This window comes from Vulpes vulpes, chromosome 13 (genome assembly GCF_048418805.1).
Source record: "Vulpes vulpes isolate BD-2025 chromosome 13, VulVul3, whole genome shotgun sequence".
NCBI lineage: Eukaryota > Metazoa > Chordata > Mammalia > Carnivora > Canidae > Vulpes > Vulpes vulpes.
The window spans coordinates 140,493,764-140,519,982 of NC_132792.1; the positions used below are offsets into that span (position 1 = coordinate 140,493,764).

General features: G+C 36.9%; 1 protein-coding gene across 7 annotated transcripts in view; it reads right to left on the reverse strand.

Annotated features, from left to right (window-relative positions):
- The window catches only part of PLA2G4A (phospholipase A2 group IVA), a 151,571-nt gene that overhangs the window by 92,462 nt on the left and 32,890 nt on the right, over nucleotides 1–26,219 (reverse strand). For 6 of the 7 annotated variants that reach the window (XM_026001209.2, XM_026001210.2, XM_072733147.1 and 3 more), the window contains one exon: nucleotides 18,301–18,382. In XM_026001209.2, coding sequence (XP_025856994.1) covers nucleotides 18,301–18,382 — 82 coding nt within the window. Of the gene's footprint in view, nucleotides 1–18,300; nucleotides 18,383–18,500; nucleotides 18,709–26,219 lie in introns of those variants that run through there. The other variant, XM_072733151.1, reaches the window with a different exon arrangement.

Here is a 26,219-nt window from a genome sequence, read left to right on the forward strand (position 1 = left end):
TGACAGCAAAACTAAGCCCAGTGCTTTAGAGATATGCATGAAGGGGGAAAAAAGGCAAATGCAGGAAAAGAAATGTTTGGGGCTTTTTTCTCCTGTATATTTATTTCATGGTTTTGTCAATTAATGCCTAGGGGGTAACTGGATGTTGGCTCACTGATTCAGCTTCACCTTGATTAGTTCCAGCCAAACAGGTGGTAAAGCCAAGATGTAATGTGTGGGCAAAGACTTTCTTCCATCTCATCCTTTTATCTAAATCTTGACAAACAAAAATGTTGGGGGTGTGGGATACAGATCTCTTTTGCTCCCATAAAGATGGCATGAAACTACATGCACCCGAAATAGCTTCAGAATTCCCGGGTTGTAAAACCTCTCATAAACTTTAGTAGTTTAAGGAGTGCCTGTCTAAATTAATAACAGGTCCATCTGTCATTTCGGCTTTGTCTGAGCAAAATATTATGTGATTCATGATAGAGGCTGATGGCAGCTTCTATACTCTGTAAGTTCTATTTAGATGTCCTCCATTTGCTTTCTCATATCCACTGTGCTCAGCAACTTAAACCCTCTTTAAATAAACCCTGCTTTAAATAAAGATGACCCATAACCTATTATAATTCTTGCAATGAACAGCAAAAAAAAAAAAAAAAATCCCAGAAGGAATAGTCCTCCCAAATTCACAGCTAAAATATCACTTTTCAAATAGCTATTACCGCTAATGGTAAATTTAAAGTAGGTTTCTCAAAATGCAGTCCTTTACAGTATCTTCATAGAATCATCTGGAGTGTCAAAAATGCAAACACCTTGCATCTTCAGTCAGAGCCTAGGCTTGGAAATCTGCCTTTTTAACACTTGACCAGGTGATCCTTAGGTCCACAAGTTTGAAAAACATGGTTTAAAGCATATATTCTTAGAATTGACGAACAATGATACAAATAACACACCCACAGCAAAGTAGAAACGTTTGGCATTGAAAAGTCAACAGGCTTACTGGCCTTTGGTCATGGACTTATTCTGCCCATAGACTATATTAAGGACAATCCAGTAATTCACTTCCATTTCTTTCCAGTCTTTAAAGACATTTCCAAGTGGCCACATGAAAACAAATCCAAGAATAAAGTACATGAGGTAGGTCAGTTGGCAATCTATATAAGGCTACAGGCTGATATGGAAGCATTCTGCTTCTATTGCCACCAAAATAGGAATACTGCAGTAAGACCAAAAAATAAAAAAATAATTTAAGTAAATGCCTCTGAATACTGTCCTCAAATGTCCCTCCTTTGAAATATTTATGATTTTGTGATAATGCTAATTATGTGGAGAACTTAAAGCTTTTTGACTTAAAGGTTTAAAAACTTAGAGTGATTGACAACCTCTTCACTTTCTCCATACTATACTGGCCAAGTGGCTGGCCAGGAAAGAGATTATTAGCCTAATGATAAATGTAAAAATTGTAAATGCAGTTGGTTCTTTTTTTAATGTATAGTTTTTTGTTGAAGGATACTATACAGGCCAAAGAGTTAGAAGATTACAACTGTAGTCTGTTGAGTTTTCAGATCAAGATATAGAACATTAGCAGGACTCCAGAAACCTCGCTCAACTCCCTCCAGAAAAGTGACCACTACCCTACCTTCTATCACCAGAGAATATTTTTATCCACTTTTTATATTTATATAAATAGATACAATATGTACTACTGGGTCTGGCTTCTTATGTTCACCATTAAGTTTGTGAGATTCATTCACATTGACACATGTACAATATTATTATTGATGTAAACTTCTCCATCGAATGCATATTCCATAATATGTTTATCCATTTCACTGTTGATGGACATTTGGATTGTTTCCAATTTGGGATATTACCAATGGTGCTGCCATGGATATCCTTGGACATGGCTTTTGTTGAATACATGTTTACATACATATGTATGTTTCTTTTGCAAGATTCCTAAGAATGGAATTACTTAGGTATGAAATTGTTATGCCACAGTATGTACACCCTAATGTTAAGAGTCACACGGCAGCACATCCTTCCAGTACTTAATATTGTCGGTCTTGTAATTTTAAACATCTTGCGGCTGTATAAGGATATCTCAATATGGATTTATTTCACACATCTTTGATGACTATGAGGTTGATACTTATTCATATGTTTTTATTGGTCAGCTGGATAGTCTTTTGAATGAAGGCCATACTCAAATCCTTTGTCAATTTTTTTTCTATTGGGTTGCCTTTTTGTATTGATTTATAGATTACCTTACATATTCTAGATATGAGTCCTTTGACAGACATACATTGCAAATATATTTTCCTGATTTAGGGTTTATCTTTTCTTTTCTTTAATGATGTCTTTTGATCAAAATAAATGCCTAAGAGTCAAGCATGTTCATCTGTTTTGTTATTATTCATGCTTTTTGTCTTTTAAGAAAACTTTAGCTATACCAGTGTTTGCACGGATTTCTTCAAAAAATCTCAGTTGTTTTACTTTTTAGATTTAAAATCCAATTAGAATTAATTTCTGTGTGTTGTGTGAGGAGGGCATTATTATTTTTTTCATATGTACAACCAATGGACTCGGCAGCATTTACTGGAAATACCACCTTTAATCCTTGCATTGCAATATAACTTTTGCACTAATGAAGTGGTCTTATGAATGCAAGTCTGTTTCTGGACTTTTATTGGTCTACCAGTCCATTAGTTTATTCATTGAAACTTACACTAATGCCACAGTCTTAATTACCAGAGTTTTATAAGAGATCTTGATGTCAGGTAGTATAAATCATCTTTCTTCAGCTTCTTCATGATTATTTTGGCAAGCATTTTATTTCAACACTTCAAAGATGTCATTCTGTTAGCTTGTGGTTTCTATATACTCTGTTGAGGAATCCATTCTCATTCTTTTGCTTTTTTGAATGTCTTTTTTTCCCCTCTGGATGCCTTTAGAATTTTTTTTCTTTCTCTTTAGTTTCCAGAAATTTTACTGCAATACACCTAAGATTGGTATTCTTTGTATTTATCCTTGGTTCATCACACACACACACACACACACACACACACGTACTTTCTCCTTCCCAGTGCTTTTTATCATGCCCTGGATGTTCCTTCTGCTTTTGTTCTATAGTTTATTTCCCTTTTTGTTCTACATGTTTCAGTCTGGATATTTTCCACTAACCTACTCAGTTAATTAATTTCCTCTCTTCAACTGTGTCCAAACTACATTCCACCTGTCTACAGAGTCTTTAATTTTTTTTTTATTTTTTGAAAGATTTTATTTATATATTCATGATAGACATAGAGAGAGAGAGAGAGGCAGAGAGAGAAGCAGGCTCCCTGCAGGGAGCCCGACACGGGACTCAATCCTGGGACTCCCAGATTGTGCCTTGGGCCAAAGGCAGGCACTAAACCGCTGAGCCACCCAGGGATCCCCAGAGTCTTTAATTTTACTTACCGTGGTTTTAGTTGTAATTTTTCCATTTGATTCTTTCTTATATATCTGGTTCTCTGGTAAAAATTCTCCATCTTGCCATCTATTTTCTTGAACATGTTAATCTTAGCTATTTTAAATATTATGTGTAGATCTACTTATTTTTCTTGAGCTTGTTTTTTGATATGTCTGGCAATTCTTGGCTGAATGCCAGATTTTTTTAATGAAAATTTGCATGGGAGATAGACCTATCTCCACAGAGGACACATTTTATCTTCTGGCAGGCAGTGAGAATAGGATGGATCTCCTCAATTTAATCAAAAATGGAATGGATTCAAATCTTGATAAGGTTCAGCCTACCTCTTGTTCATTCCCACTGCTTAGTAGGCTTATGTTTGGAAGTTCTGATCTTCAATTTTTTCCCTATTAGCACTGTGAGGCTGCCAATATCTCTGTTTCTCAGCCTGTCGCCCTACACAAATTGACTTTAGTTAGTGCATATGGTGAAGGCACTCTCTTTTCAGCTTCTCTGTGCTTCCCTTCTATCAGAGATCTTGACCCTCAAATTCTAACTGGCTTAGTTGTGAAATACAGTTTTTTCATCCCCGAGTCCTTCAGGATTGCCAAAGCTCTGTTGGATTCTCTGCCTCTTCACTGCTTGGCTACTTCCTATATCCCTATCTCCCTGTCACCCCCAAACCACCTAGATCCAGCAGTGGATTGATAGAGGAAATGGCTTACAGAATCCTGGGCTTACTTCAATGACTTCTCTTCTCTGGGATATTGGTCCTTCAAATCCTAGTTGACTCAGTGGCTTTTCAATCCTTCAGATATTTTTTTAAATTAATTGACTCTGTGTTTTCTAAGTTGCACTTAGGGGAAATGAATTCTCTTCTGTAATTTACTTCAGCATAGTCCAATGACCATTGAGTCATTAACTTGACCAAATATATACTAATCCCTATTCCTTTTATTTCCACTCTTCATATGACTATCCAAAAATTTCCTGCAGTTCTCAAGTCACCTACCCTAGCCCCAAATTTAATCTCTAAATATTTGCTTTGCCCTGGCCACATCTTCCCAACCTATAAACAAAAACAACTTCATTAATTTTGCCAATTCCTCAAGATCTTTCCTATCCTTAGCAAAGAGTTTAGAAAAATCAATGTAGTCTACATGGGGGCACCTGAGTGGCACAATGAGTTAAGAGTCTAACTCTTGGTCTTGGCTCAGGTCATGTCCTGAGATGGAGCCCTGTGTCAGGCTCTGTGATCAACATGGAGCCCACTTGAGCTTCTCTCTCTCCCTCTTCCTGCCCTTCCCACTGTGCTCTCTCTCTCAAATAAATAAATACATTTACATCTTTTAAAAAAATGTAGTCTATACTTACTGCTTCCAATCCCATATCTTATAAAATTCCGACCTATCGTGCTCCACCTTGTTCTATTACATAATCAGTTATTCTCCTTATTGTAGCTTTTTTCTTGGCTGTATCAAGATGTTATTGACATATAACACTGTGTAAGTTTAAGGTAGACAACATGATGATTTGATGCACATATTCCCAAATGACTATCACAGTAGGGTTAGTTAACACCTCTATCATCTCACATAAATGGCATTTCTTTTTGTGATGAAAACATTAAAGATATACTTTCTTAGTAACTTCCAAATATATAATACAGTATTGTTAACTATAATTACCATGTTGTTATAAGATCCCCGGAACTTATTCATCTTATAACTAGAAGTTTGTAAAAAAAAAAAAATAAATAATAATAATTAAAAAAAAATAACTAGAAGTTTGTATCCTTTGATAGACATCTCTCTAGTCCTGCCTCCCATCCCCTAGGTCCTGGCAACTATCTGCCCCTATTATAGCTTCAGTATATAACTCAATGAACTTTTCTTAATGCAATGCTTTTTGTGCAAATAAAAGATATCATTATTTGTGATTTCCTACCTAGTTCTGTAAATATTCTCTCAGTATATCTGTCTCCAACATTTTCCCCCTCAGCTCACCACTAAATTGTGGGCTTTCATTTCACATCTCTTACAAATCCTTCAAAAAAGTCCTTCAAAATGAGGTGACCTCCCTCAAAAAAATTAATGCTCACATAGTCACAACCAACTTGTAAAGGAATTATCTTATAGATACAGTCTTAAAAAAACAGTCAGTATGAACCCCTCAGATCATGAGAACACACATGAATCCTGCAGTTTGATTAATCTCAGATCCTTTATGTTGATTGTCTTCAAGGTTTAAATGGTGGTCATGATGCATTCATTCACTTCCTCAAGGCTGCAAGGAGGAAGTGGTATAAACATGACAAATGTGAGTATCTTCATCACATGTCCTATTGCTGAGTAACATATTTTTAAAGGCTTCCATTTTTTTAAAAACCATTCTGAATCCATTCTGGAAGTCCTTCCATCCTCTCTTGACTCTACCTTGTATATAAATAGGGTCTTCTCCATAATCTACATTTCTGAGCTCTCTCCACTCTGAGATTTTGAAACTGTTCTTAAATGCCTTGAAAATACCTCAAACCCCACATGTACAACGCAAATTTATTTTCTTTCCATCTTTCTTTCCTTACCTGCAAGGCAAAAGAAAAACAAACCAAAATAAACCAAAAACCTAATAATAAAAACTTGGTATTTTTTCTGACTTTCCTATTTTACCAGGAGCCATCATTTACAGCCATTAGCACTGGAAACACAAGAGTCATTCTTTTTTCCTCACAGCTCCTGTATCTAATCTCTCTCAGAGTTCCAGCTATTCCATCCCTAATGTGGCTACCACTTCGTGTTCCTCAAGCCCACTCAAAATATCACTGCCCCAATACCTTCACCTGGACTATTCATATAATCCCATAGTTGTTTATTTTCCCCACGTCCAAACCACTCTTCATAACACCTCCACTATAATGCCACAATTTTCTTTGTAAACCACACTTTTGTCCTTCACTAACTAAGACTGCAGGGGCAGGCCTAAGTGTGGTGAGAAAGGCCTGTAGGGCCCCCCACACACACACACTGGACCGCAGGTTCTCCTTCCAGTCAATGATTCTCCTCCACCATGCACTGCAGCATCACCCTCATGAGTCAACATTTAGGCCATGAGGCATCTCTGGAATCCACACATTTCCTTCGCACATTCCACACAGTCACATTGATAGCAAAAGCATCTGTTCTGAGTAAGAAAACAGAGCTTCTCTTTTATTTGTGCATAGTCTTAAGCTCTCTTTGGGCATTTTAGCTAATAACTAAACATTATTATGTTGTTGTCTTTGTCTCAAGAATATTCAAGGGTCCAAATACTGTACACATAAAGGATGAGTGGAATGAGATGTTCTCTCTGTTTTTCCCTTATCCATCTCACACATCCCTAAGTCAATTGTTCTGTTTTCTTTTCAGGTAAAATTGGCCACTATAAATCATGTTCCTAGAGGCTGCATCTACACACATCTGCATAAAATAAAAATAATTCCACATAAAGTTTCAACTTGCTGACTTAGGCATTATTTCCATCTTGAAATGAGGAAACTGAAGCTCCAAGATATTTAGTAAGTTGAGCGAGGTCATTCAGAAACTAGATTTTAACCTAGACTTTCTGAAGCCAAGCTCCTTGCTCTTTCAAATATACCAACACTAATAACTCTTACCTATTTTTGCCTCTATTAAACTGCAAGCTCCATCATGGCAGGAATCACAGCCTTTCTATTCACTACTATGTCTAAAAGTCCAGCATAAAGTCTGAAACATTATAGGAACATATAAATATTGGAGTACTGGATGATGGACTAGCCCCAAGCAATACTGCAGAAAAGGTGCAACTGTCTTCCATTTCTAACTTCTCTCTACTCTTGGCTAACATGTCTCAACCTTCCTGGAGCTCTGCCCCACATATATATTTTATATATATATTTTTAAGATTTTATTTATTTATTCATGAGAGACAAGGGTGGGCAGAGATATAGGCAGAGGGAGAAGCAGGCTCCCCACAGGGACCCTGCCACGGGACTCGATCCCAGAACCCTGGGATCATGCCTTGAGCCGAATGAAGGCAGATGCTCAACCACTGAGCCACCCAGGTGTCCCCCATTCATTTGTATTTTAATATAAGTCACTGCCAGTTATTTCTTCCAAGTATATTTGCATTTAACCTTTATTTTCAAGTTCCGAATGCAAAAATAATATTAAACCTGTGAATCCCAGCATGTTTCCCTTAACAACTCCAAGGAATAAGGTAGAGTGTCAGAGGACTTATTTATAGCTAGTAGCCCCTGCTTCCTCTAGCACAGGCTCAAAGTGGGAGTTGTTACAGCTGTAGATGCTGAAGGGCAGTCCCTGCAAATTGCTGGAAATGCAGAAGCTGGAAATGTTAGTGAAGAATTCAATGTAGTTTTACAAACTGAACTTTGGTAGTGATTCTGGATACACTGGAGAAAGAAGAGCAAAGAACTTCCAACAAGACCAACATTGTCTAACTCAAAATAATCATAGACTACCTTTCCTTCATTTGAAATTACAAAGCAGTTTTATTAACACAATTTTTAAATCCCTTTATCAGGCAGGGTCTCCAATTTGAACTCTATTTTTTCATCTTCTTCTCACACCCTCAGATCTATAAAAGTACTTTCTCAGGTCACATGTTTCCTTTTGTAAAGGGACACGAAACCATCAGAATGGAGCATCAGCCAAATGGATACCAGGAAGAAAGCCCAGCAGCATCTATGCACAACTGACTTGGTACAGCTTGAACTGACAATTGACTTAGTACATTAATGAAATGGGCTACCATCTGGCATATAGTAAAAAACAAAACAAACAAAAACAATACATTACTGTAAAGAAAGTTGATATTCACGAGAGAAAACAGGAAGATAAACTCAAAACAACCCAAAGCCAGTGAAATGTCAATCTATAACAGAACTGAAATTTTTGTTGTTACTTGCATTGCCTTTTTACTTAAATCTCTGTGATACTTCTTTGGAAGGAAACAAAAATACCTTTGTTATCAGTATCTATGTTTGGAATGTTTTTAAACATTTAGAATCTAGGAATGTTTCTTGGCATCTGCTTAGTTTGGAGAGAAAGTGTAGTTCTGCAAAAAATTATTATAAAATATATTTATTTATATTATTAATGCTAGCTATATGGATTTAGCTGTATATATGCATTCTATCCTACATAAGAATAATTTTATTTTTCATCAAAGAAGGAGTTCTCAATCTTGACATTACTGACATTTTGGGTCAGATCATTCTTTGCTCTGGGATGCTGTCCCTGGGCTCTACCCACCAACTGCTTTTGATGTCGGTAGGACCCCCCCTCCAATTGTAACAATTAAAAATGTCTCTAGATGTTATTGCCTAATGTACCCTGTGCAGCAAAACCACTCTCCTGCCCCTGTTTAGAACCACTAAACTCAAACAAGGCATCATCCTTGCTACCTGACATTTTTTCACTAGCATAAACTGTTAAAAAATGGCCAGATTCCCTAATAGTGTATACTATACATATTATGTCAGTCCCATGTTTGAAACCTTTTATGATTTTTTTTCTAAATTGAAATGTCAAAATGATGTAATAATAACATATTAAAATTCTACTTCCTTATCAAACCTATCTCAATCTCCATTCAAGCTGTGAAGTCTTCTGTGAAGCTTCCTGCCAACACTTTTCAAAATCAGTAACATCATATGGCCAAAATACACAATTAGTGAGAGTACACCTTTTTGGTTTGGTTGGGTTTCCACAGTTATTCAGACCTACTTCATCTTTTCATTTAGGCAACAAACAGGTCAAAGGCAAAGCTGCTGTACAAATAAGGATCACAGTGAGATAAGTTTAGGTTCAAGTCATAAAATATAATAGCTGTGTGATTTTTGGATTATTTACTTAATGTCTTTTTAAAAATGTAAAATTAAAATAAAAACAGCATATAACTTCTCATATTACTAAACTGAATAAATGAAGAATGTTAAGTTCTAAGAACGCTACTCAGCATTTTTGTTTATTTAACACATATTGTGTATACTATTCATCAAGAACCTTTCTAAACACTCTGTAATCTTATTTAAACCTCATTTTTAAAAGCCTATGAGGAAAGTATTATTATTATGCCCCATCTAACCACTGAGGCAATTGAGGCTTAGAAAAGTTAAGTAACTTACCCAAAATCATGGAGTTAATAAATAGAAAGGAGATGTGAATCCAGGCAAGCCAGTTCCAGAATGCTTGCTCCAATGTCTAACCCATGCTTCCCTTTGGGTATGGGACAGGCACTCAATAAAGTTATCTACCACAAGTATTATGTTTATTATTTTTGTACTTCTCGAGGCACTGGGTGAGTATGAAATATAAACAGCAGATGCTCAGCATTTATTGATGAAGATGTTAATAATGGACATTAATAATGGGTTATATATTTCTTTAACATTTCTTTTGCAAAGGTAAAAGTTCAAGGCTGTTCTTTCATTTTGCATCTGCAGATTTGGGTTAACCTTGTATGTCAACTTAAAATAATTTTGTCTAGAATTTTATCTAAAATATTTCATAAAATATGTATTGATGCATCCAGAGGAGCAAGAATAGAAGAGTATTTCTAAGGAGTAAGATTTACAAAAATCCCCATACTATCCTTTGGCTAAGGTCACTATTCATTTCAATTTCTATCTATGTTATATAATTTTTATTTTTAAGAAAAATTTTAAAATACGAAAATATACTAAAATAACATATGATAAATGTTTTCACATAAATGTTTAAACTGAGAGCAGCAAAGTTATTCTCTTTGATATAAAAAGTTTAGGAGTAAGCTTTTCTGAGGAAATTTAAGAAACGTTTAACTATTTTTAAATTTAATTCCAAAAGATATTATATCACACCTTTTCAATACAGAAGTGATATAGATTTTTGGCAAGGAGAATTTACTTAGCATATGTAAAGAAGGTTGCATATCATTCAGTTTTTAAAAAGTTTTTAGAATGAAGGCTTTCTTTCACTTGGTAGAACATTAACATGTTAAAGTATACACATGAAAAGTGTATGAAGTATTTTAATACAAAGAAGCTCAGGTACAAGACATATATGATAAAAAAAAAAAAAAGACTAAGTAGGCTCTATTAGTGATGTCTTTAAAAGTAGGGAGAGAGGGAGGGAGCATGTGGATTTTGTCCCTATTAGTACTGGTAACATACTCTTCATTTTGATGGGGACCTGCTTTATTTTATTTTATTTTTTAAAGGATTTTATTTATTATTCATGAGAGACACACAGAGAGAGAGGCAGAGACACAGGCAGAGGGAGAAGCAGGCTCCATGCAGGGAACTCAACATGGGACTCAATCCCAGGTCTCCAGGATCAGGCCCTGGGCTGAAGGCAGTGCTAAATCACTGAGCCACCCAGGCTGCCTGGAACCTGCTTTTATTATCTCTCAAAAGCATCGTTACCAAATATACAACCGAAGTATAGCTGTTAATCTTATTGAATAAATATGGTGAAAATCCACAGAAGGACCGATTGATATTATCAAAATATCATAGGACATTATTTACTGTACTCATCAGACCTAGACACACAAATATATACATATAAGACACACACACACACACACACACACGAAATCTTATGACATTTAAATAAAGATAAGAAGGACTAACTGTACTCCTAAAACATTTGGTCATTTAATAAACTACATGACATTCTAAATGAAAGAACAACAGTAGTGCCCTCCTAACACAACGTATTTCCCAACTTCACAGAAAAGACAAGATAAGAGATCAGAGACAGGCATGTTCTGGAACACTTTATTCATCTTGAAATTATCTTTCATAAAAATTCCACTGGGAAACAGTTTCATTATACATAAAATTTTTTAAATCCTGGGTGGATACTCAAAAACATTCCAAAAATATTAGCAAACCAGAACTCATGTTCATCATTAACTTAAGGACTAATGCTAGGGAAATGTTTGATTCTGGAAAAATATATTTAAGGGTAGCAGGCTGCTATAGGCCAACAACAGTGCCATTTATAATTTATAAATATATATTTGAAACACCATAATCTAAGAAAAGATTGATTATAGTAATCCAAAAAGTGTTATAGAGCTTCTGTACACTGAAACCCAGGAAAATTCTAGATTACTATAGAGATAACAGCAGTACTTATAATTTCCAAAAAAAGATGGAGTATAAAATTATTATATTTTAGGGGGGAAGGGCAGAGGGAGAGAAAGAATCCCAAGTAGGCCCGATGCTCACTGTAGAGCCTGACAAGGGGGTCGATCTCATGACCCTAAGATCATGACCTGAGCCAAAATCAAGAGACAGATGCTCAACCGACTAAGCCACCCAAGTGCCCCTAAAATCATTTTTAAAATTCTCTTGAGTGAGGCAAAAAGGAAGCAATATCCAAGAAGAAAGGTAAAATTACACCCATTTGTGTATTCTATTCGTTAATCCAAAATTCTCTGACATCTTACTACTATGCCAGACTTAAAGTTAAGCACTGATTTTCTAAAAAGTGAGTAAGACACAGGCCACAGTTTTACAAATGCACGATTAGATACCTATGTGACAGGTGTTAAACAGAAGTCTGAACAGCTATCAGAGGAGCACAGGAATGAACTGTGCCAAAGTGTATCAGAAAAGATAACCGAAGTACCATTCCTCCATCTATTTCTTTCAAGCTGAAAAAAACAAAGATCCAGCAACATGCTCAACACAAAAATTCACAGTGGAATTTATGGATTTTATTTAAGAAATAAATGTCTTCTGGGATACCTCATTGGTTCAGTGGTTGAGCATCTGCCTTCGGCTCAAGGCGTGATCCCAGGGTCCTGGGATCAAGTCCCGTATCAGGCTCCCCACAGGGAGCCTGCTTCTCCCTCTGCCTATGTCCCTGCCTCTCTCTGTGTCTCTCATGAATAAATAATATAAAACCATTAAAAAGAAAGAAATAAAGAAAGTCTTCTGATGTTGGTATCTGAAATAATTTTAACAACAATAGGTAATTATTGAGGGTGTACTATGCTTCAGGTATGTGAGTGCTAAGAATTCAATCATTGAATTCTCATAACATTTCTATGCTGAAAAAAGGAGACAGAAAATTTGCGCTAGGACATGGGACTAGTGAGTAGTGTTTTGCCTCTGGAGACCATGTTCTTTCATACATACACTCTGCCTCCTCCTTAGAAATTTGATCACTGTGATAATCAAGAGTGTCTACCAGGAGGGATAATATATTTTCTTAAAAAAAAAAAAAAAAGATTTTAATTATTTATTTATTTGAGAGAGAGAGAGAGAGAGAGAGAGAGAGAGAGAGCAAGCATGAGTGGGGAGGAGGGGCAGACGGAAAGGGAGAAGCAGACTCCTCACTGAGCATGGAGCCCGATGTGGGGCTCCATCCCAGGACCCCGGGATCATGACCTGAGATGAAGGCAGACACTTAACCAACTGAGCCATCCAGGTGCCCCAATAATATATTTTCAAAGTAACTTCTACATTGCTCTTGGTGCTGATGAAGATTCTCAAAAAATTAAGTAATGTTTCTGCACATACACACCCAACACCCTGTCTCCCAGGCTAACATTTACAAATAGAAAGGTTGAATTCTAAGCTCCTTTCCCAGGGAATTATTGACACTATGTGTTGAGAGTCATGTCCCTTGAAGAGGCTAAATCCTCTCGGTGTTTCTTGATGTGAGGGGTCAAGGCTACTCCTTGTGAGAGCAAGACTGGAGGAACCAGGGAGACCTTTCCCATATCTACTGAATAGAATCTGCACTTTGACTGAGAACCCCTGGTGATTCATAAAAACATTAATTTTTGAAAAGCACTACTTGGGGAGATTAGGTCAGCCTTGGACCTGCAAATGGCACAGCTGTTTAAAAATCAGGAACTTCGTCTAGATCTTGCTATGAGTTTCTCTCCAATAAAACACCATTTACCCATAGACACAGACATTATGGAAAACAAAAGCTTGAGGTTCTTAAGAAAACCTTCAAAGAGTACCTTAGGATATTAAGCAATACAACTTTATAAAAATTGGTTTCAATACAATGAGTTCATAATTCTCCCGAGTATATTTATTTTTTCTTAAAGTTTAAATGTTGGAATTAAGCTCTGTGTTCTCCTAAATACTTAAGGCAAGTCGATCCATCCGCAATCCTACAACTGTCCTTGAAAACCCTAATGTTGATGATGATAGTTCTGTAAAGAGAAAGAGTTCAGTGTCCATTAAGACCAGACAGGAATCTTTAGTATATATGCTTAATTAGGATATTAAAAATATTTAACACTGGTGGGGCTCCTGCGTGGCTTAGTAGGTTGAGCGTCCAACTCTAGTTCTTGGCTCAGGTCATGATCTCAGGGTAGGGGGATGGCACTCTGGGTTGGGCCCTTCACTCAGCGGGAAGTCTGCTGGAGATTCTCTCTCTCTGTTCCTCCCCTCACCACCCCCTGCTCGCTCTCTCTTTCTCCTGCAAGTAAATACATCTTTAAAAAAGAGGTAAACGGGATCCCTGGGTGGCGCAGCGGTTTGGCGCCTGCCTTTGGCCCAGGGCGCGATCCTGGAGACCCGGGATCGAATCCCACGTCAGGCTCCCGGTGCATGGAGCCTGCTTCTCCCTCTGCCTGTATCTCTGCCTCTCTCTCTCTCTCTGTGACTATCATAAATAAATAAAAAAAAAATAAAAAAAAAATAATAATCTTTAAAAAAAAAATAAAATAAAATAAAAAAGAGGTAAACAAAAACACTATGGTATCCATTTTCTGATTTCATCTTAGAGAATGAAACATGACTAGTTCTGGATTCTGAGACTAGCCTCCCTTATGATATATGATCAGTGTTTTCCTCAACACTTTTTAAAAGGAGCAGAAACTCAGTGAGGTAGCTAAAACATTTTTGCCAGCTCTCTCATTCCATTTTAAAATCAGGTTTGAGGCCAGGGGTGTATGCTTTTTGTTTCACATATGCACAAAGTGTATTACCAACTGAAATTTTATGGTCACTGTAGTCATTTTCAAATATGTAACTTCTATTAGAAGAAGAAAGGAACAATAACTAATGCAAAGTTTAATCAGATATCCATCCAACACTTGCACCTGGTGCAATGTTAATATGCTCCTGGCTACATGTTAGATCTAACTACAACTTCCTACAGCTTTATTTATTTATTTATTTTTATTATTATTTTTTTAATAAGGCAGAGCTATTTTTTTTAAAAAAGATTTTATTTATTTATGCATGAGAGACAGAGAAAGAGAGAGACAGAGAGAGAGAAGCAGGCTCCATGCAGGGAACCTGATGTGGGACTCGATCCAGGGCCTCCAGGATCACACCCCAGGCTGAAGGCGGCGCTAAACCCCTGAGCCACCGGGACTGCCTTCCTATAGCTTTAAAAGAGTTATGTTAATATTGTCAAATTAATGCAAAGTACTTATTTTAAAAATTAGACTATGGTGAATCAAGTGCAAATATGAACTTCAAACTACCTTTTCATATGACATGAGCATAAGAATACAAGGAAGGGTTAGCCTGGGGATACAGGTATAAATGATACATTTGAGCACACAAGTAAGATTAGCAACCAGGTCTGGGAAGCAGCTGTCCTGTTCTTGGCTGGCCCAAGGCCCTCAGGTGAAAACAAGGAAATATGTCAGATGTTATGATTACAAGGTCAGCTCCGACCCCTCAGAAGACAGTTCATGGGGTGCTGCTAATTTTATTATGCTGGTTTAGCAATTTAATACATTATTTTTAAGTGGTGATAATTAGAACTAGATGATTTATCAAGGGACAAAATAAAAAATTGATATCATCTTAGTATTATCTCATAAAAAGAAAAAGGTAGATACAGACATTTTACCAGGAATCAATACTTTATTTGATTTGTGTGGCACCCTTGAGAAAGCCCCCACATACAAAGAAAACCAAAAAACCCAATAGTAATCTGTCATTTCTCTTTACCAACATGTAAAACTTTATGGAAATTTGCCTTTTTAAATAAATACAGATACTATCAAGAGCAGAAGAGAGTGTAAGTTTCTGTTATGATGGTCTTCACAGACCTTACAATATTTTTTGTAGCTTTATCCTTGTCCATATTGAAAGAACTTCCACATATAAAGATCCCAAATTCAGTTTACTTGGTAATTCATATTGATCCAGCTCACCAACCAATATCATCAAAATCCCTCTTAGAAAAGTGACAATTAATGCCAATACCTTTCCTCACTGTGATAATCTCCTACAACTGCTCAAAAATAAAGTGCTTGGCACTATGTATCATCCCTTCACTTTTTCATACTAACGTTCTTGCTAAACTCATTTCTCTAAGACTTTCTCTTGTTTTTCCTTCTTTCCTGCTCCTGACTTTCTATAAACTCAATAAGTTGATACAAAGACTTGGCAACAATTCCCTCCTCCACACTCCCCCAAAAATCATGTAATAATTCAAGTGAAATAAAATCAAATTACAAATGCTGAATAAAAACATTAGCAGAATGTTGTAACACTGCCCTATCTCCTCTAGTGACTAATCGCCAGTGATTATTCCTTCCATGGGTCCTTCATTTTCCAAAGAAAACTTCTAAAGACCATGGGTCTAACCTGTGCTATACACACTGTGGGGAACCCAAAATGCACCTTTTTCCTTGTTTCATGAGACAAGTTACTACCTCCCGTTCATTCGTATATTATCAGTGTCACTTATGTAGGTTTCAAATAACATTTGCTGCACCACTGTCTCCCCTGCCTTAATTCTTTTCTTTTTAAAAAAATTTTATTTATTTGAGTGAGAAAGACAAAGAACACAGTGGGTGGGGGAGGGGCAGAGGCAGAGGGAGAAACAGGACCCCCCAATGGGCAGGGAGCCTGACTCAGGACTGGATTCCAGGACCCTGGGATCATGACCTGAGCAGAAGGCAGACACTTAACTGACTGTGCCACTCAGGCACCCCTCCCCTGCCTTAATTCTAAATAAATTCCAAGTGCCTGTGCCTTTGGGGGAAGCAGCTAGGAAATCAAATCCACAGCAGTTGAAGACGACTCACAGAGTATGGGGTTTGAACTGCTCTTGGGCTCATCTTAAACACAGTGACACCCATTGTCTCTGCTTGGCAGAGTCCAGCACTATGGGAAAGAGTTGCTGCTGCTTTGTATATAACTATATGTTTTTAAAAGTCAAATTAGGTCTGTAACTTGCATGCCTGGCAAGTTCCTGACATAGGCTTCGGGTGAATTGAGAACAGCTTTTCTAAGAGTCAACCTCTTGAACTGGAGAGCCTGTGCCTTTTCTCCAGGGCATGGGGACTATACCAGTTCTTAAATATAGCTTCTGATCTGACTTCTCTTTCTCCCAGGGAACTCTTATTTAAATGATGAAAATGCGAAGAATTATTTTTTAAAAAGCAAAATAAGAATCACTTCAGAAGAACATTGACCAGAGAGTGACTAAATGGGTTGGGCTGAGGTAGGGGATAAAATTTAATATATATAAATTCCTGGTCCAGAGAAGAGTTGAAGAAATGGTCCTTGTTCCTCCACCTTTCATGAAAACCTCTTTGCTCATCCAAAACTCTTGCCATTAGATTCTCCGCCCTGTTTCCCATTTTACTTCTTTTAACCACTTCCCACATACTCTTTTTCATTCATTGAAGGCTTGAACACTGAGCTTGCATTTTTCTTTTCTAAGTATTTAACTTTTCTATGTTGGCCCATTTTCAGCATGAGTTTTATTCTTGTGTTCAGTATTATTTTTATTTCTCTATTCACTATTAATTTTTATTCTCAAAAATAAAAAGTATATCCCACATTTCTCTCTAATATTTTTAACCTATTATGGCCAGGACAAACATTTTTAAAAATGTAAATCCAACCATGTGCCTTGTAACTCAAAGGCCATCAAGTTTTCCCATTGCATTGCTGATGAAATCTCAGTCCTGGCCTTTGTCCTATCAGTACCTGTCCCCCTTGTCCTTTGCTATCTGTTTTCTAATATTGCTGAACCTGTGCTAAGTCCTCATGAGCACTCCTCTCCTCTTGTTCTTCTCTCACTCTTGAATATGCAGTTTGCTCAGCCTGGGACCGCTCTGCACTCTCATGGCTGACATTTCCTTCCTCTGAGCACCAGTTTCAAAGTCAGGGCACTCGTCCTAGTTCCCCAGCCCCATTAACTGCAATCTCTGTACTTTCTTGAAAACCTGTGCCGAGGGCTCAATTGCCCATGCCCATGTTTTAGCAATAATCTAAAACTTTGTCAAACTCCTCATCAAAATCCTTATCATTCTTTCTATTCCCACCTTGGTGACATCCAGCCATTTGAGTAGGGAGATGAGCCAGAAACACTGCTTTTCAAAGCATGGAGAAGGATACTGCCAGCAAGTTAATTCAAATTCCTCAGGCTGTGTGTGGTTCAGGTCCTGTCGAGCTGTGCTACACCAGTTTCTATAGCTATTTCCATACACAGTAAACACACTTAAAGGCATAAGAACTAGAGAAACTGCATTTTTTAATCCTGTAGGCACAGTGCCTTGGAGGCAGCTTGTTTGAAGTCTTGACTCAGCACTCTTTCCAAAATAGAATTAAATAGAATTTATTTTAACTCCAAAAATCTGTATGTCATGAGACTGTAATTTTGCCTGACTCCAAGTACTCTCAATTAATGTAAAGTCAATATAAAACACTATTCCAACAGATAACAGAGAATCAGGGAATCGTTCAAAACGTTATCATTTAAAGATCTAGAGAAAGATAACCACATTTGAAAGAGGGACAGCCCCCCCCCCCTTATATCTGAGAATTAGAGCAACTAAAGAGTGAACTATTATTATTCATTTTCAACAGAAAGGCAAATAAGGATACTTACGCATATCACCGAAAGCACCTTTTGTCACTTTGGTGGCACGTAACACCACTACCGTGAATTTGTGGGAATACTGGTGCTCCACCTGGAAATAAATAACAGTAAATTAAAACCAAGCTTCCAATATAGAATCCAGGCAAACTGTTCTCCTTGTTTCCTTGAGACTAGTTAAATATTCAGTTGAAGGGAAGTAACATTCATACCAGAAACATCCTTTGATCCTAGGGCTGCTTCTTATTTGAGTCTCTCCTCGCTCCCACCACGGAATTATTGAGAAGTTTAGATCATGCTTTAAAATGTTACTACAACTACCGGCAACTTCTTTGCTGACAGGTTTACCAAGCTTGAGGGAAAATGTAAATCAGGACTGCAGGCCTTCTAGGAAGACAATCAGGCTTTGTATTGAATGACAAGGAAGCCCTGGCTTAGAAAGGCAAAGTCAGAGAGAAAGATGTTTGCATTATTCAGATTTGTTTGTTTTTATTGTTACTGTTCAATGAAAGTTTTCTTTGGCAAGACAGTTCCAGAGCAGTATCCAAAATCCTTTGGACCTAAGGCAATAACCGGTGAACTACTTACATTAATTGTAATGCATTTGTTATAAGTCATATGCAGCAATGTTAAAAGATTCTAGAAGACTATTAAATACTTCACCTAAAGGAGAAAGTAGTTACCAAACAACCCTATCAACCAAAACAGAATAAGGAAGCAGGAACTCACAAAGTTCTCTGAGCAAGTGAAAATTACAAAGTCCTTATCTAAAGCTCAAACCTGTTTAATCTTAGAAGAGATTACTCCTACCTTTCCTAACTTCAACAGACTTGCTTAACTGATTTAGAAGTCCATAATTGATTTTAAAGAGCTAAGATACTGGCAATACTGACAAATGAGTAGTGAGATACAGGCTCAACAGTTGTACAGCATTCAACAGTTTCTGAAGCTATTACTCTGTCAATAGAATAATTTATGTTCAGATTTATAACACAACATCAGGAAGTGGGGTCACGAAAGATGAGCATACTTTGTTTAAAAAGGCAGAGAAGCATGTAAAATGTTTCAAGATAATTCTTATTCAAGTTTATTATTATTATTATTTTTTTTTTATGATAGTCACACACACACACACACACACACAGAGAGAGAGAGAGAGAGGCAGAGACACAGGCAGAGGGAGAAGCAGGCTCCATGCAGGGAGCCCGACGTGGGACTCCATCCCAGGTCTCCAGGATCACACCCTGGGCTGAAGGCGGCACTAAACTGCTGGGCCACCAGGGCTGCCCTGGACTTTCCCTTTAAAGGACATACACACATATACCAGTAAATTAACACGAGGTACCATGAGAATGAAATGGTTTATTTCTTTTTTTTTTTTTTCTTTTTTTCTTTTCAAGATTGTGTTTATTCACTCATGAGAGACACACAGAGAGGCAGAGACACAGGCAGAGGGAGAAGCGGGCTCCATGCAGGGAGCCCGAAGTGGGATTCGATCCTGGGTCAACAGGATCAGGCCTTGGGCTGAAGGTGGCGCTAAACTGCTGAGCCACCCCAGCTGCCCAATAACACACTTTTAAATAACACATATTCAATGAAGAAGTCTCAGGAGAAATTTTTAAATATCTGCAACTAAATGGAAATGAAACTATAACCTACCAAAATTTGAGGGATGCAGTGAAAGTAGTGCTTAGAAGGAAATTAAGTAATACATATGCTGACATATTATTTCATACATATGGATGTTTCATATATTATTTCGTTATATGCATTTATCCAAAGAAGATCTAAAATCAATCATCTAAGTGTCTACTAGAAAAATAAAAGCAAATTAAATTCAAAATAAGCAGAAGAAAAATAGTAAAAATTAGAGCAGGAATGAATAAAAATGAAAGTGGAAAATCAATAGAGAAAATCAATGACACTAAAAATTAGTTATTTGAATAGAACAACAAAATTGATAAGCCTCTAACCAGACTAAATAAGGATAAAGAGAGCACAAATTATAAATATCATAAATAAATGTGAGAAGCTCACTCCAGCTTCTGGACAGCAAAGGGATAATAAAGAAATACTATGAGCAACTCTAAGCCCATATTTAATAATCTAGATGGAATGGGCCAATTCCTTGAAAGACATTATCTGCCAAAACTCACACTAGTGGAAACAGGCAATCTGAATAGGCCTATAAAGAAACTGAGTCAATACTTAACCTTCCAAAACAGAAAGCACCAGGCCCAGATGGATTCACTGCTAAATTCTACTACTTAAGAAAGAAATTACACCAATACTCTCCAATCTCTCCTAGAAGAGAGAAGCAGAAGAAATAGTACCTAACTTATTTGATGAAATGAAAATTTAGGTATAAATTTTGTTAAATGTACAAAATCTACATGAGGAAGACTATAAAACCCTGATGAATGGAAAGCAATGAAGAAATAGAGAGATATCCTATGTTGATGGATAGAAGACAAAATATTGTCAAAATGTCAGTTCTTCACAAATTGATATATAAATTCAGTACAATTCCAATCCAAATCCCAGCAAGTTATTTCGTGCATATCAATATACTAATTCTAAAGTTTATATGGACAGTCAAAAGACCCAAAAGAGCCAACACAATACTGAAGAACCAAATGGGAAAACTGATGCTACCTGACTTTAAGATTTACTATAAAGCTACAGTAAACAAAACAGTATAGTATTGGTGAAAAAATAGACAAGTAGATCAACAACACAGAATAAAGACCCTAGAAATAGACTAACACAAATATAGTCAACTGATCTTTAACAAAGGAGCAAAGAGGCAATATGACGGAAAAAAGATAATCTTTTAACAAATGGTGCTAGAACTAGACATTCACCTGCAAAGAAATAAATAAAATAATAAATTCTAGACAAAATGATACTTGCCCCTAAAAAGAGAATAAGTGCTCTTGAAAAACCAACTTAGAGCTTAGCTTTCTCTACTAAAGTGAACTCTTCAGTAATAAATATTATATGTACACATCCTCCCCAAATCATCTATACTCTTCTTTTCATATCCTAGAACTTCTAATACCACATGAGTTTTCAAAGGCCTACAAATTCCCTAATGACAAAAAATTATTAGCAATAATATTCACTATTATTTAACATGATTTTTTAAATTACTGCAAGTGTATTTATGTCAAATGTTTATTTATAACATATACCGAGGGGTGCCTGGCTTGCTCAGTCAGTGGAGCATGCAACTCTTGATCTCTGGGGTTGTGGATTTGAGCCCCACACTGAGTGGAGTGATTAATTAAAATAAAATCCTTTAAAAAATGTCCACACTATAAAAAAAAATAACATACAGAGAGATGATAATGTCATAAGGATTCACTGAGTATGTTACATATTCTTCTAGATGCGAATTCTCATTTAATTTTTGCAACAATCCTATATAGTAGGCATTATTTGTAGTTATATAAGACTAAAGTGAGATTCTGAGAGGTTAAATAATTTCCCAGCATCTCATAGATAGTAAAAATTAAAGTTATATTAGAATCCATTCTTGTCGTCATTGTCCTTACTCTGTATATTCCTTTACTTACACAGAGACTAACACCAAACATCAATACCTTAATAGTGAAAAAAAGTTGTTTCCATTTATCAAAGTGAGTAGTTATAATCAGTCTATTATATCTGTAGTTGATCTGAAGTTCCTCTGGTAACTGAGTTACTTCCTCTATCATTCAGCTCTGTTTTAATCTGCTTTTATTTCCATTAGCCTCAACCCTGTCTTAACTATAATGAATGAAATACTTGCATACTCTTCACAGGAAATAACTGGCAATTCAACCTTCTTGGTTTTTATAAGTTAATTTTGGAAACCATAAATCTTCAGATTATCTGTAAATTATTTTTCAGAACAGGAGCGTCAAAATCACGCTCTAAGAGCTGTTAAGATCATAGTATCTATAAAGTAAGTACAAACTCTTGGAGTAAAATATTTAGTGTTAATCAAGAACTATACAAATATCTTTTGATAATTCTCTTGTTTCCTGGGGCCAGTATCACATATAAATTCAAACTAGCATGGATGAGGCTAGCTTTCAACTTGGATAGGAGACTTTTGGTTATGTCTCAGAGGTGGTACCAAAGGAAATGATATTATTGACTCCACAACCATTGTTCTCTGAGGAAACTAATGACTCAGCACAATGGTAGCTGGCAAAAAAGAGATGCCATATTTCAATTGAGATGTCAAATATTAGCTCAATACACTGACTCAGCCACAAGATTAAGCTTTGCCTTCAGGTCTTGGATTACCTTTCTTTGAGTGTCTTTTTTTCATCCCTAATCTTTTCCACAGTGAAAATCACAACCCTTTTTCTTTTCACAATTACAATTTCCCAGTCATTAGGAAAATAGCTACTGCATTAAATTCATTCTGGAGAATTATATTACCATCTATAACTAAAATGATTGGGCTTTGGCAAAAAGAACCAGTCAGCTTGTACAAAATCAATTTGATGATTGTTCTAACCTGTTGAAAGTTCTGCTGTTACAAAGAAGAACCAAAGAAACAATCATAAAATAAATCTGATGGAAGAGGAGGAAGATTCTGCATGCAAATAAATATCTTTCTTTCTCTTCTTAACTGCCATTGCCTAACTTTAACTCAAACTAAAACCAGTCTGTTAGTATGATAAAGACTGGAGAATCTCATTTACTGAACCCAGAGATTGCAATCATCACTATCAGCAACAGACAATTTCAGACAGATCTCAGAAATGTTTTTAAAAGAATTGCTGCACGGATGTCATCTAAGAGTTAGGATAGTTTTTTGTTTTTTTTGGTTTTTTTGGTTTTTTTTAGATAAGATACCTATTTTTAGTTTCATTTCCTGGTGTGGAGTTTCATTCTAAAACTTTGAGAGGCACAGGTATTGTGTTACTCTTTTTTTTTTTTTTTTAAGAGCGTCCAATTTATCTACTAAAAATCTATAATGCTACCTAAACTTGCTTTGAGAATTCTCAGTCATGGATTGCCATAAGCACAAATTATCCTAATGTCCCAAACACGTAATTTGTCAACAGAATTTGTTAGCTCTAGCAGAGCTAGATTTTTCTTTCTTTCTTTCTTTCTTTTTTTTTTTATTTATGATAGGCACACAGTGAGAGAGAGAGAGAGAGGCAGAGACACAGGCAGAGGGAGAAGCAGGCTCCATGCACAGGGAGCCGGACATGGGATTCGATCCCGGGTCCCCAGGATCGCGCCCTGGGCCAAAGGCAGGCGCCAACCGCTGCGCCACCCAGGGATTCCTAGATTTTTCTTTATTAAAAGAAAATCATAATCAGAAATAAGACTTGGGTTTCTTCTCTCTAGTGAACAGGAAGCTTTCCCCACTTACACAACAAATATATATCAAATACAGTAATAACATATCATAATAAATGATTACTGAGACTGCTTTAGCAGAAAACTAGTACAGAAAAAATTTGATAGTGACATAGTTTGCATCTAAAATAGTCACTTAATGGCATATTCACCATAAACTTATAGTGACTACAACATCTCCAAGATACCTAAAATTCAAGTCACTCAAATTTTTAGCACCTAAATCTTATTTTCTAAAAATATTTTATTATTTGAAAGACAGAACACAAGCAGGGGGAGGCAGACATGCAGAGGAAGAAGAAGAAGCAGACACTCTGCTGAGCCGGGAGCCTGATGTGGGGCTTGATCCCTGGACCCTGGGATGATGACCTAAGCCAAAGGCAGGCATCCCAGGGGGAATTCCACTTGTAATAATGGTAGATTAAACAGTCATAAGATACTTCCTACATAAATACTTCTCACAAAAAGTAACTAAAAACTGAGTAAGTTTTTACAAAATAAATAAAGATTTTCTAAAAAGTGACTATGACTGACCTCAGGGTGCTCAGATCAAACATTACTTCTGGGTGTGAGTCTGTGAGGGTCTTTCCCAACGAGATTAAATTTGAATCAGTGACTCAGAAAAGCAGATGGCATTCCCCAGTGTGGACTGGCACCCTCCAATTTGTCTAGGGCCTGAATAGAACAAGAGGGATTTGCCTCTTTTCTTCCAGTCTTACTGCTCAAACTGAACTGCCTCATTTCACCTTCTGATGTTGGATGGCTATTCTATTTATACCATTAGCCCCCTGGGTTCTCAAGCTTCCTGTAGTGGACTGAATTATACCCCTGTCTTTCCTGGGTCTCCAGTCTGCAGATGGAAGACTGTATGACTTTGCAGCCTTCATAACCATTTGAGACAAGTCTTCAAAATAAATCTCCATGTCTAGATTGACCTGCTATGGTCTGAATGTTTGTGTTCTTCTAAATTCGTATGTCGGAATCCTCACCCCTCAAAGATTACAAGATGAGAGCTCTGGTAAGTGTAAGGAACTCTCAGGAATGGATTAGTGCCTTTATTAAAGAGAATCTAGACAGACTCCTTGCCTCTTCTACCTTGTGAGGACAGAGTGGCTGCAAACCAGGGAAGAAAGCCCTCACCAAATGCAACTATGCTGGTGCCTTGATCTTGGACTTCCCAGCCTCCAGAACTCTGAGCAATAAATTTCTGTTGTTTAGAAGCTAAATTAAGATTCTGTCTATCTCCCTCTCTATTTCCTCTTGATTCTGTGTCCCTAGAGAACACAGAATAACATAGCAGCAAAGAACTAACACAATAGAAAGGCCTTAAGTACCAGGGAAGAGATCAAAAAGCCAAAGAAAGCACAAAAAACCTAGAGTGGTAAGCACAGTTTTGCTGCAGGAGCATTTCGTGATCCAGAGACGAGGTAGCTGAGACTGAGCAGCCTTGAGAGAGTGTGAGCCTTCTAAGGATTAGGATCCTAGTAAACCACCCTCCTGTTTTAAGTCGAAAATTCCATAGACTGCACCTTAAAGAATAACTGGTATCAGGGAAAGGTTAGAAGCTTATCACTAACCATCCTCTTTTCCACTTTTGTACAAAACAACAACAAATACGCTATTTGCCATAAAAACTCATTATTAGTTTTGCACAGTGCTAGGCTTTTGCTATAGGAGTTTGCCACCTTTATGTTTTTTGTTGTTGTTGTTGTTGTTGTTGTTGTTGTTGTTTATTTCTCAATAGCAGATGTCCCTTGGCTGGAAACAACTTTCTTTACTGTGTCTAGAGAATACTTTATACACATAATAACTTATTATTTCTAAGAACCTTGTGAAGCAGACACAGCAGGTACTATTCATACCCTGTTTTCCACAAGAAGGAGCTAAAACTCAGTTTAAGTGCTCATGAGCACGTAACTGAAGACAGGAACTACCACTAGAATACTAGTTCTTTGATTACTTACCCAGTGTTGCTCACCCCCCACTATGTTACTGTAATAATCAAGAATAGTATATTTCTACCTTCTTGGTAAAATTTCCAGTCACCCCACAAAGATGTTTTTTCAAAAGGCTCCTGTATTTTAGCAGGCATTCATGTTAGCCTACCCATGTGGTTGGCTGTCTAATGTGAAGACAACCTTAGTTTCTGTGGATGTGGGACAGTGGCCCTCCATTGCTAATAAGTGGTGGGAAGAGGTGTGGATTCTTTTTCACTCCAGGGAAGTGACTCATTTGCAGAGCAAAAAGATGGAAATTTTTATAAATGATTTATACTTGACCTATCCTTGTAAAATTGGTCCAAGAGAATTTCAATAAATCCTGGAGACATAAACATCCTCCAGGCTAAGAAGTTATTCACAGTGACTCTAATCATATGGAAACTGAATTCTGAGATATGTTTATCACTCCATTTTGTACCAAGTTCCTAAAAGCCAGCCCTGGAAGAAAGAGAACCTGCTGGCTGTCAATTGCTGCATCAGCCCATGGGATTCCCCAACATGTCACTGCATCGCAGGTGTAGTGAAAATAAGGCCTATCTTGTGTGCCTTGAGGCACAAAAAAAA